The sequence below is a fragment of the Phaseolus vulgaris genome, chromosome 7, assembly GCF_051622355.1.
Source record: "Phaseolus vulgaris cultivar YP4 chromosome 7, ASM5162235v1, whole genome shotgun sequence".
Lineage (NCBI taxonomy): Eukaryota > Viridiplantae > Streptophyta > Magnoliopsida > Fabales > Fabaceae > Phaseolus > Phaseolus vulgaris.
Window position 1 is genome coordinate 45,330,721 of NC_143504.1, and position 11,985 is coordinate 45,342,705.

Below are 11,985 nucleotides of genomic sequence, written 5' to 3' on the forward strand. Positions count from 1 at the left end.
CCCTACCGATGTTGGTCTACACCGATTACTATGTATTGGTCATGTATATGATTCACACTTTGTGCAGGTAAAAATGGTTGATGATTGTCCCATACCTACTGCTGACATTTTATGGTGTACACATTGTTACCCACAGACAAGGTTATGGTAATCATATTACGTTGGTAAGATGCAATCTTTTACCCAATTAATTAGTATTAGTCCGACATATGTGAACCTTGGAGACGATTGATGTAGACATAATTTATCATGTGGGGTTCTGATTCATAATTTATTACTTAACTTCTGATTCATAATTTATTACTTCAGTTCCGATTCATAATGAATTCGTGTTTATGTCAGATAAAAATAAAATAGCAAACACTGCAACAAAGTTATTATTATTACAATCATGTAATAAAAAAAAATATCAACGACGTCCACGAACATTACGTGATCGTCTAGTGTACACCGCTCCGTCATCTGTCACGCTTCGGGCTAAATGCAGTGCTGCCTCTGTACTCTCATATGCATCAGTGCCTTCAGTGACCTGACGACAATCTATCATGCGTTGGAGAATACTAACAATGCGCCTAAATATACCCTGCACCAACTTCAAAATAAATTAAACTTCTCAAATATATTGTTTAATCACATAACAATAAAAAAAACTTACCGAATGTGCACGCTCATCTTGAGACGAGAGACCTGCCTGCTCAACATTTGGACTACGAAGGCGACGACGTGGTACAACATTGGGTCGATCTCCAAGCTCACCTCTGCGAATGTATGGGTGTGACACCGTCCTGAACCAAGACATGTACTCAGGAACACATGCAGATGGACTAGAAGCAGCTGTCAAACCTGTCACCAAGTGATGATCAATTTGCAACCACCTTTGATCAATGACATGTGCACCAGGACTCTCAGTCGGCATCGATGATGGTGGAATGCTCTGCTCGTAGCCAAATTGGCGCAACACACGCTCGGGCATATGTCTCTGTGATAAGCTGCCCAATCGTAGGTGACCCGAGAATAAATAAATGGTCTCAAATGGCCTGCTCAATCTGTGGTCCTCATATGGAGTCCAGATGACGTCATCGTGTGTGAGCCCATCCAACTGCACCCGCACATCACCAACCGGACAAATCTGATGGGCAACAATGTATCGTGCTGCCCGCGGATGTACCTCGTCATATGAGGGATTAATATCCCTTCTTCCCATGCCCGAGAAGTGCTCATAAATTCATGCCTGCGTAATTTGATCATATTAATTATAAAATATTTAATACAAAAAATTATGGAATGTAACATGTGATTGCTAATTATTTGTATGGTTTCATACTTGAACAAGTGTCACATAACTGCCCAACTGCTTTGTGTTAAAGTAGGAGGCATCCCTCAACTGCTCATATAGATGTGTAAGTGCTGCTGCTCCCCATGCCTATCAACCGCACATACGAAGATTGTTGAATAACAACAAGTACGAAACAGATACAGATGTGGCACTTTTATCTGCAAAAATAGTGCATCCAACCACATGCAACAAGTAAGCTCTAGTAGCACACTCCCAAGCCTCTTGAGCGCAACATTCCGAATATATATCTCGAAGTCAACTCAATCGTACGTGGACGCCTCGACACTGCATCATCTCAGCCTTCCCACGAGCCTCCTCCACCCCTAATAACTCAGTTAAAATAGTTGCAGCTCCGTTGTACTCTAAGGGCACATACGTAGGGAATTGACCCAAAATGGGGAGGTGTAAAAGAGATGACACATCATCAAGTGTGATGGTCATCTCACCTATGGGAAGGTGGAAGGAGTTTGTCTCAGCATGCCACCTTTCAACAAAGGCTGAAAACAACCCCCTGTCCCCCCACCTTATAACTTATATTGCACAAACTAAATAATCTAGAATTTTTTTATAAGAAATTTGTAATTTCCTATAATTTGGCATCCCAAATTTACGTAATTTCCTACCGTGGGATACCAATTTAAGTTCTCCCCGATCCTAATACAAAATTTGTATATATTTAATATAATTAAATCAATTTAAACAGTAATTAACAAAAACAATTTAATTGAAGGTTTTTTCGTTCTTACCTCACCATCCCAAAGCTTAACAACAACATGGTCAGCAAAATTTACCAGCAAAGACATATCAGAAGGTCCTCCAGGAAACCCTTCTCCCTGGTCCACTTGCCCATCATCATGTAATTCTTGTTGATTGTCATTATCAATATTAACATCAACACCAATTCTTTCCTCCACAACACCTCGATCTCTTCTACGGACGGATGCCGTTGGTCTTGTTCGATCATGACCTTGAGATCCATCACCTCTTGTTTTAGGCATATCTGTCATAGGTGAACCATGGCACATAATCTAAAAAAAAGTTCTTCAATGAGAAACAAAATAAACTAAACAAGATTGCATACGCGAAACTCCAAAAAAAGTCACTTCCGGATTAGCTAATCCGAAATCCTAAAATTAATACTACCGGATTATCTAATCTGAAACCAACTTAACCAACAACACTAGTACGTAATCCGAAACATTAAAAAACACATACCGGATTATATAATCCGGAACTAATTAAACACTACCAGATTATTTAATTTGAAAACCTATGTAATCCGGAACTATTCAAAAAGACTACCGGATTTGGAACTATTGAAAAAGACTACCGGATTATTAAATACGGAACCTAACTACACACTACCGGATTCAAAAATCTTTGTGATGCGGAACAAAGACAGTGCATGCTTTAAAACAATTCCTCTACAAAGAATCCGGAATTTAGCTTTTCAGTGTGGGATGAAGAGGCTCAATGAACAGTGATTTGGAGTTACAATGGAAGTGAATGGTGCTCCTTTGAAGGCGAGGATGGGGGCTGCTGGGAGAGGATGAAGGTTTGTTGGTCGTTTGAAGAAAAGGAGGTGAACTGTTGGTTCTTTGAAGGAGAGGGGTGGGTGCCACCGCGCTTCTGCTGGTGGTGGTGAAAGGAAGCAAAGTGCTAAAACAAAGTGAAAAGGGGTAAAATTAGGTTTACTTTTAAATTTTTAATATTATTTTACTGAGGGGCATAATAGTAAAATCAAGTTTACTATGGGGGTGGCTGAAAAAGGGATGGAGGTGCAGGAAGAAGCACTCTGCAGACCAATATATAAACCTGAGTTGGGCTTTTGCCAAATAAATAAGGGCACATTCTCCCTGCACCTGATCAATTCAAACGGACACCTGATCATTGACGTGAAAAGACAAAAGTGCCCTTAATGAATATTAAATTAGGTTAAGTGAAGAATGTGAATGAAAAACCTACACCCAACCCTCACTTTTGCACCCAATCCGCAGCCGCAACTCATCTGCACCAGCTTCCTCTTGGTTTTCGCAGGGAAGCACAACAAGCCTTTCGTTCCATTTGATTTCGACGACAGACCATCAACTGCGACGGCGAAGGAGCCCTTGAATGGAGAGGAAGCCCGGAGAGAACGTCGGAGAAAACAAGATAAGTGACTTGCAGATATTTTTTTTTTCGGAATTATAGTTTGACTCGCGGATATTTTTATTCGGTATATGTAATTGTTGTGCGGATATTTTAATGACTTATGGAAGTGACTTCTTCAAGTATTCATATCGTTCATCACCACCAAACAATTCAACATATTCTTGTCTCCATTCACTTAGTTCTTTTAACAAATTCATTCGAACAACAACCCATGACTCCTCTCCCATGCCCAATTCGGCAGCAACAACACGGTACCCACAATGGCCATCAGCCTTAACGTCCACAACATCAAGAATGTATGGATGATACCCTGCAGGGAACTGATCAAAGAAAGGAATGAATTTTGGTGGTAGAATTTGTGGTAAGTGTCCTTCCATAGATTTTTTAGTCGAACAACTATCCTCTTACGAGTGTAAGAAATCCACATGTTCAAAATAAGAAGGCATTTGCTTAGTTGATCTCATGAATTTCGTAGGACGAGCCATCTTTACAGCACCTTTTGTTTTCACCTTAGCATGTGGTGCGTTAATAGATGTCTTCTTTGGAAAGGCTATCTCTTGCAATTTAGTTTTGATGTTAACCTTACCTGCAACATCCAACTCTTTGAACCGTTTCTCGATCATCTCAAACTCTTTGTCAATTGACAACTCAGATGAACATTGTTCACTTGCAATATCTTCAAAGCTTAATCGAGTCCACATGACATGTACTGATTTAAGTGGTATGCTACCCACACCAAATGAAGCCAATTGACACGCACACGGAAGACCATGAGTACATGTAAGAGCACATCTACACCGATTTTTATCAAACCCCACTAATTTGACCCTATCAAGCTCTTCAGAAATAAGGTTCAAAGCATATTTTGACACAAAACCTAACAATTTTTTGTAAGCTGTAACCTTAAATCGATGTCCCACCACATGAAGACTTTTTTGGAATGAAGCTTTGATTGCATTATGTTGTAAAATAATCATCTTATTGATCGAATCCCAACAGAAACATAAATCCCCCATAGAATTTTGAAGAATTCTCTTTAGGCTCCAGTGTGCCGCCTCAACCTTGTTACTTGTTGTGTTTCCTAAATGCATTACCTTATTTGTTCATGACTTCACAAATTTTTCTTTGTGTGGACGTAACCATGTATCCATCACATAATCAACAAATATAGGTCATGGAGAACAAACAACTTGAAAAGCGTTGACACGATCTTCAAAGGCCTCAACAATATCACAATCCACAACAGATCCCCAAGCTTGCATTACTTGATCCCAAGCCTCCCTTGGATGCACCAACATTTTACGTTTTGCTTTCACATTTTTATCAATGTGAAATCGACATAGCAAATTATAAGCTTCAGGAAACACGATTCTCACTGCATTCATTAAGGCAATATCTCTATCACATACTACCACCCTAGGGTAAGAATCAATTCTCAAAAACAATCCTTTAAGTGTATCAAGGGCCCACAAAAAATTGTTTTTCTTTTTTGCTGCTAGTAAACAAAATGCAACGGAAAAAGTGAAACCAGTTGATGTAATCCCAACAACCTCAAGTAAAGGCATCATATACTTGTTCGTTTTGTACGTACTATCCATCAATATGACAATATTAAATGAGTTCACTAGCTTTACTGAATCTGGGTGTGTCCAAAATATATCATGCACAACATTTGACACCTCTTCACACCTACACCAATGCACGTACATGTCTCGCTCCAGTAACAACATGAATTGTTGCATTTCTGTTTTGTGACCTCGTTGTGATCTTCGGTGAACACACATTGCATTATAAACTTGTTTTATCGTCGTCACATTCTTCTCATTTCTCTCTTTCATTGTTAGTAAAATATTTCTTGCCTTCACTGAAGTTTTAGTCATATCCTCCACCATAACCTTTTCCTCTACACTTAACCTTCCAGCATACGGATGACCTACCATTGTCTCTGCCAAATCATGATTGTGAGATCCACAAATTAATTCAACCATCCACCCTTGACCACCTTTGACTGGTTTGCCTCGCAATCTGAAAGGACACTCACACTTCCTACTTCCCGTTCCACTTATATCTACGTCTTTTTTATACCGCTTGTATTTACCTCCTCTCTCACAACCTAATAATGCGAATGTCATCCTTCCTCGTTGGCCCGTCCATGTATCCGATCTTAATATAACAATAACAAACCCACAACTATAACCAACACTTCTCGCCCACTCTAACAGCTCATCTCGATCACGAAATACCTACAATAACATATGCCAAATTTTAAAATCATTCATAAACAATAAAATTCAAAACCCCAACATTTACATTACCTCATTTGTAGTAAATGCCTCACTACACTTATGTGTCATATCTTCATTATCTAACGATTGTAAGTTATTGACTGCTCCATATCAACATCGTCTAATACATCTCACAAATCAATCTCTCCTGAAATTCCCATGTATGAGTCTTGTGTATCCATTCACAATGCTGAAAAAAAAAAAAAAACTTAGCTTGGATAAAATAATCATCTATTCCGGATATGGATATCCATAATTCAAAAATAAACTACGGATATGGATATCCATAATTCAAAATACAACTACGGATATGGATATCCATAATTCAAAATACAACTATGGATAATTATATCTGTAATGCAGTGATATGGTGCAGAAAATGTTACTCACTTACGGACGCTTACATCCATAACGTTAAAAAACACTTCCAGATATCGGTATCCGTCACTAGCTGAGCTCGAACAAAATGCAATAAAGAAGCTTAAATCGGTTCTTACCTCACAACAATGCACCACCACCACTGTAAATCCACCTCCTACGCAACTCAAAGCACCACCAATGAAGAAAACCAACTCAAAGCACCACCGTCACAACTTTTCCAAAGAAACCTTCACAGCTTTTCTAATTAAAGAAGACAAGGGCATAGTTGGGTTTTTAAAATTTCGTCGGGTGCAGGAAGCAAATGATCGAGTGCAGGAAGTAATTGCCATAAATAAGTTACAACAAAAGAAAAATGATCTCTTATTCCTGCACCGTGAAAATGACTGTTTATTCCTACACCTCTATATCTTCTTCTTCCACCTTCATAAATTTTCGTATTTCTAAAAATATCCTTCTGTAATATTTTGGATTCATAATCTGAAAATCTTTTTTCAAATTCGTAATCAACTTCTAGATTACATAATTTGGAAGTCTTTTCTAAGATGCATGATTAGTTTTCGGATTACATAATCTGAAAATCTTTTTTAGCTTCCAGATTATGTAATCCGGAAGTCTTTTTTCAAATGCGTGTCCGGATTACATAATTCAAAAGCTACTTTATGAAGGTGACAGAAGAACATATGGAGGTGCATGAAGAAAGAGTCTGTGAAAATATCATCTTCTACCTCCCAAAATGTGGAATCATCATATTGTTTTTAAGGGATTTTCAAATTTTGATGGGCTCTCTTAATTTTTTGTTATCGACTGTTTCTTCCTGCACCTCTTTAGGTTCTTCTGCCACCCCCTACAAAACGTAAAAATACATTTTTATCCTTCTTCTATAGAGTAGCTTTTAGATTATGTAATCCGGACACGCATTTGAAAAAAGTTGTCCTGATTATGTAATTCGAAAGTTAAAAAAAACTTATTACATAATTTGAAAACTAATCATGCATCTAAAAAAAGACTTATAGATTATGGATTGAATTATGTAATCTAAAAGTCAATTAAAAATTTAAAAAAAAACTTCTTGATTATAGATTGGATTAATTAGAAATTTAAAAAAATATTTCTAGAGGACGTAATTCAAAATATTACATAAGCATATTTTTTGAAATTTGAAAATTTATAGAGATGAGAAAAATATACGGAGTTACCGGAAAAACAGCCTTTATCATATTTGTTTTTAATGGCTTTTCAAATTTTGATGCGATCTCTTAATTTTTTGTTATCGTTTATAGGAAAACCATTCCAAAATGAATTAATACTCATTCAAAAATATTCCTAAAGCAATTTAGTATTCTTACATATAAAGACTATTCCAGAACAATATGTAATGAGATTTATCATTAAAAAAGGAGTTTTCAAGAACAAATTAGAATTTATTCTGGAATGGTCTTTTCCCCCTTTAATTTATTCAGTTGCTTACTCCTCACACTTCTTTTCCATTTTCATTTTCTTTTGGTTATCTCTGCTTCATATCTCAGCTTCACATATTAACCAGCTGTTGTAGAAAAGGTCTTAATATTCAGTTAATTCCTATTCTCACAAGTCTCTCATTTTCAATCAATCTTCAACTCTCTCTCCAATCCAATCAAAACATTAAAATGAGAGAATTTTCATGATATATAATGTAAAATGAGAGGTACACACAAAGCAGCAACTGCATAATATTGGGATTTAGATCAATTTTAGGGCAGAAACAATAACAGAATACACAGAAATTTACACCAGCTACTAGGCACTATTGTTGTCAATTGCCCATTAATTCAGTAAAGAAAATACAACAATAAGAGAAATTACATAAGAAGCTATTGTATACAGAGAAATTACAACAATAGGACCAATTATGACTCAATTTACACATTGCAGCAATTAAGAGCAACAACCACCAATTTCGGATGCTTGGGGTTCCTGTTGTTGCTTTAGAACATTCCTTTTCACTGCTGTAGATCCTTCTTCCAGAAGACTGGGAACTTCCATTATCTATGAAATGGTGCCATATTTGTCACTATAGAAAATGAAAAAGCAATGCACAGCAAATAATTTACATGCAAGAATATCACCACTTCACTTCCATCCACATATCACAAATAACATTTCCAATCTTCCAACATTATTTTGATTTTCCAATATAAATTTTAAATTTTTTAGAATATTAGCTTTATTTCTTGAACCCAGATGAAGAATTCACCCTCCAGAGCCCAGTCTTACTGATCCCCTAAACAAAAATTAGGTACTTATTTATCTGTGGATTGTCTCACAATAAAGCACTAGCAATAGACCATTTGTAACATGTTAGGATGCTATTAGACAAATAATATTCTTACTGATATCTTTTTGAACATGCTGAGATGTTATTAGACAAAAACTCAACAGAGTTAATAAAGCTTCCCTTCTCTGTGCAACTCAAGATTGAGCATTATTAAATAATCTATAACCTGCAAAATCTCTCTATGCGAGAATTATAATTGCCATAACAAAGCATTGATTTTCATTTATTCTTATTATTATGTAAATGCGTTTTACACTTAAGTTACTGTATTCTGTGTTCCCCTACAACAAAGTTATGTAGAAAAAAAGTTTGTATACATGGAACAAACATCAATTGATAAATAGTATGCTTCAACTAATACCTTTTGTGCAAGTTCTTCGAAGCATCGGTCCACGTTTTCTCTAGTTTTGGCACTGCATTCAAAAAACAGACATCCCAACTCTTCCGCAAGTGTTAAACCCTCTTCTTTAGTCACAACCCTTTCAGAATCCTTAGAAAGAAATCAAGTATTAAAGAAATTATTCAACAGAATACATCATAACAAGAACTGGAAATCATGAGAAGTATATGTTCTTAAAGTTTATTGCAAAAAAATTATAAAGTTTTTGTATGTAAGGAGCCTCATATTTGAGAATTGACATGCCAGCGTTTGTCCAAGGTCTTACTCCTACCACTACATTCAAGTTTAGACCTTGTTATGGTAAACTTCTTCATTAGCACTTCCAGTTGAAGAAAATTAAAGGGTAAAATGAATTGAACTCCTTTCATAAGTTAAAATCAATTTATGTATCTCCATTTTTAGATAACTTAGATCGGAGAACTTCTACAAAAGCTAAGTACTTAAGTTGATCATAATGTATAAAGAAGTTCAATTTATTTTATCTCCATATTTTCTTCTCTGAAAAAGTTTATCAAAGTAAGATTGTTTCCAGTAAAATTGCTGTTAATGACAGGTTCATGTTGTTTTGACTACATGAAAGGTTCTACATGGCACTTATTTCTGTCTAAAGTACATGCATCATCCCAATATTTACTGAATTGACGCGGAGTTCAGTAAAAAACATGCTACATGCAGACATATGTGGAAGACCGAACTTGAGCAGTGTTTCATTTTCTTAATGCAGAGTGAAGACTAGCTCAGAGCCACATATTTCATTGTATTTCATAATTTTTATTTTCAAACACTTCATTGTGTAAAGATTTCACAGTAATCACCGGCTGATTCATTTCCTTGGATCATATATTATAGCACAAGAATAAAACACAACTTACTCTGTCAACTTTATTTCCAACTAGCATCTTCACGCAATTCTGATTAGTTGAATATAGTTCCACTTCTTTAGACCACACTTCTGATAAGTTTGTGAAGGTGTCTCTTCTCGTTACATCATAAACTAAAAGAAAAAAATAAATATTTATTTATATATATAAAAGTTGAAAGGTTGGATTAAACATGTTACTAGCAATGGCTCAAAAACATACATTAGTCATCTTACTCATCACAAACTGGTGGCTTACAAAGACAATAACTATCAGGGGAAGTCTTGAAAAACCATTTACTACCCTTATCTCAAATTGAAAACCAATCGAGTTACTGAAACTGCTCTAAAACAAGGTTTACAACAAATGTTATAATTCCTTAAAAAAATGCTTGTCATATATGCCCCGAGTGAAAAATTATATTGTCCCTATTGGATCTATAAAATTAAGCGTTAAAAAAGAGTTCAGTCCTAGTTGGAACCACTACAATGAGTCCGATACAGAAAAAAAAAGTGTACATAAACCTTTTTAACATACCAAGAATGATTCCTTGCGCTCCTCTATAGTAAGAACTAGTTAGCGTTCTGAACCTTTCCTGTCCAGCTGCAATATAGATGTAATATTATTAGGCATGAAATTACCACTTCAATCAACCATACATGTCAATGGACAAATCATTCAACAGAAAGACAATAAAAGGAACATTTCATATACTAGTTTGCATCAATTCACATGAAGCCAGAAACTTAAAAATGGTAACATTCATATGAACAAGTGTAGCACCTAAATATTCAAGTAATTATTACCTGTGTCCCAAATAGTCAGTTTCAATCTCTTCCCACCTACTGTGAACACCTTGATCTTAAAATCAACACCTACGTAACACAGAACAACAGAAGAAGAACAAATAGCATTACATCACATCATAACTATAATATCTTGATAAAAGCAGATACAAAAAGTAAATTGAACAGTTATTTTGTACAGAATGATATCAGATAACCAAAGTATTAAGCAAAAGGGTAATAACAGAGTGAAAACATAGTACATAGAAGAACTCTCACTCAAAAGGGTAAAAAAACAGCTACTCAAAACGGTCATAAGTGGTCCCCAACCTCACACATGAAACCCACATGAGAAGTTCACAATTCTCCGTTTTTTATTCTTTTAAACAAAAAATCGTTATATTTGTATGGTTAAGTCCAAAAACGTAGGTGGGAGGGATCAAGCGTGAGAAAAAAAATGTTTTTTTAGAGGCTTTAATGAAATACCGATTGTGGGGGCAATATCTTCAACCGAGTTGGAGATGAAGCTAACAAGGAGGCTACTTTTTCCCACAGCAGAGTCACCGATCAACAAGATCTTGAAGGAGAGATCATAGCCACTGCTCTGACCAGAAGAAGAACTCATTCTCTGCTCTCTCTCTCTCTCTTTCTCTCAATGATTACGATGACAACAATGAAGTGCTTCTCAAAAAAGTGTTTGTGTTTGTATATATGTATATCTTTGTGAGTGAAAAGTAGAAAGAAAGGAACCTATATTATGGAAGTGGGGAGAGAGAGGGAGAGAACAAAATGGGGTGAGAGAAAAGAAAGGAGAAAAGGTAGCCTGTAATTATACAACAGGGTACAACTTTAGCAGCATCTTTCATTGATGTTTTCCCATTTGAGAGAGAGAGAGAGAGAGAGAGAGTGAAAGAGAAGCTAAAGAAAACGGCTACCTTTGCCTGAGTTAACGAACAATAATCAGATGGCACGCCACAACAACACCACAACAAAACAACAACGTATATATTCTTTTCTTAATTTCTTTTTATACTACAACCTTTTTGTTTTTGGAATTATTCTTCTGTCACTTTTGTTAATGCTGACGTAAATTGTGAACAATTTTTAAAAAAATCATTTAACGGAAATTAGTTAATTAATCAATTGTCAAATTAATTTAGTAGGTATTGATTAACATATTGTGAGGTTGTAATATTTTAGCAACTTTTGGTTCGTTCGTGTGTATGCTACGGTTTTAATTCCTCAAATTTAAAGATATCAATTAAGTTATTAGATACTAAAGTGCTTTTTTTATTCCTTGTATTTTTTAACCGTGAAATTTTTATATTTTACTTGTCAATTCAGTCTTTATATATCATAATTACATAATTTTAATCGTGTAAATACTGTTGCGTGCTTGGTTGTAACGAAGACACATGTACATCAGGTTTTCAAAATGTAAACACAGACGTGGTTCCTTCATTCTTTTCTCAC

General features: G+C 35.7%; 3 protein-coding genes across 3 annotated transcripts; all 3 read right to left on the bottom strand.

The window, feature by feature from the left end:
* Window positions 1-409: 409 nt before the first annotated feature.
* On the bottom strand, window positions 410-1,204 carry LOC137829312 (uncharacterized). The gene is made up of 2 exons (XM_068636118.2): window positions 656-1,204; window positions 410-583 (listed from the first exon to the last, which is right to left on the bottom strand). Exons 1-2 carry the CDS (start codon window positions 1,202-1,204, stop codon window positions 410-412), a joined length of 723 nt encoding a protein of 240 aa, XP_068492219.2.
* Window positions 1,205-4,659: 3,455 nt separating this feature from the next.
* LOC137829313 (putative protein FAR1-RELATED SEQUENCE 10) lies at window positions 4,660-5,841 on the bottom strand. Its single transcript, XM_068636119.2, has 2 exons — window positions 5,803-5,841; window positions 4,660-5,730 (listed from the first exon to the last, which is right to left on the bottom strand). The coding sequence occupies exons 1-2, from the start codon at window positions 5,839-5,841 to the stop codon at window positions 4,660-4,662; spliced, it is 1,110 nt and encodes a 369-aa protein (XP_068492220.1).
* Window positions 5,842-7,838: 1,997 nt separating this feature from the next.
* LOC137828923 (ras-related protein RABC2a) lies at window positions 7,839-11,515 on the bottom strand. Its single transcript, XM_068635677.1, has 6 exons — window positions 10,999-11,515; window positions 10,534-10,602; window positions 10,265-10,330; window positions 9,740-9,861; window positions 8,829-8,957; window positions 7,839-8,178 (listed from the first exon to the last, which is right to left on the bottom strand). The coding sequence occupies exons 1-6, from the start codon at window positions 11,135-11,137 to the stop codon at window positions 8,068-8,070; spliced, it is 636 nt and encodes a 211-aa protein (XP_068491778.1). The 5' UTR covers window positions 11,138-11,515; the 3' UTR covers window positions 7,839-8,067.
* Window positions 11,516-11,985: the final 470 nt, after the last annotated feature.

Excerpts from the sequence above, each read along its gene's own strand:
- LOC137829312 (XM_068636118.2), bottom strand. The coding sequence starts at position 1,204 with ATGGGAAGAAGGGATATTAATCCCTCATATGACGAGGTACATCCGCGG. Across the intron at positions 584-655 it reads AAGATGAGCGTGCACATTCG|GGTATATTTAGGCGCATTGT; the intron begins GTAAGTTTTTTT and ends AAGTTGGTGCAG.
- LOC137828923 (XM_068635677.1), bottom strand. The coding sequence starts at position 11,137 with ATGAGTTCTTCTTCTGGTCAGAGCAGTGGCTATGATCTCTCCTTCAAG. Across the intron at positions 9,862-10,264 it reads AGCGCAAGGAATCATTCTTG|TTTATGATGTAACGAGAAGA; the intron begins GTATGTTAAAAA and ends TTTTTCTTTTAG. Across the intron at positions 8,958-9,739 it reads TTGGAAATAAAGTTGACAGA|GATTCTGAAAGGGTTGTGAC; the intron begins GTAAGTTGTGTT and ends TTTCTTTCTAAG.
- LOC137829313 (XM_068636119.2), bottom strand. The coding sequence starts at position 5,841 with ATGACACATAAGTGTAGTGAGGCATTTACTACAAATGAG. Across the intron at positions 5,731-5,802 it reads AGGCATTTACTACAAATGAG|GTATTTCGTGATCGAGATGA; the intron begins GTAATGTAAATG and ends ATGTTATTGTAG.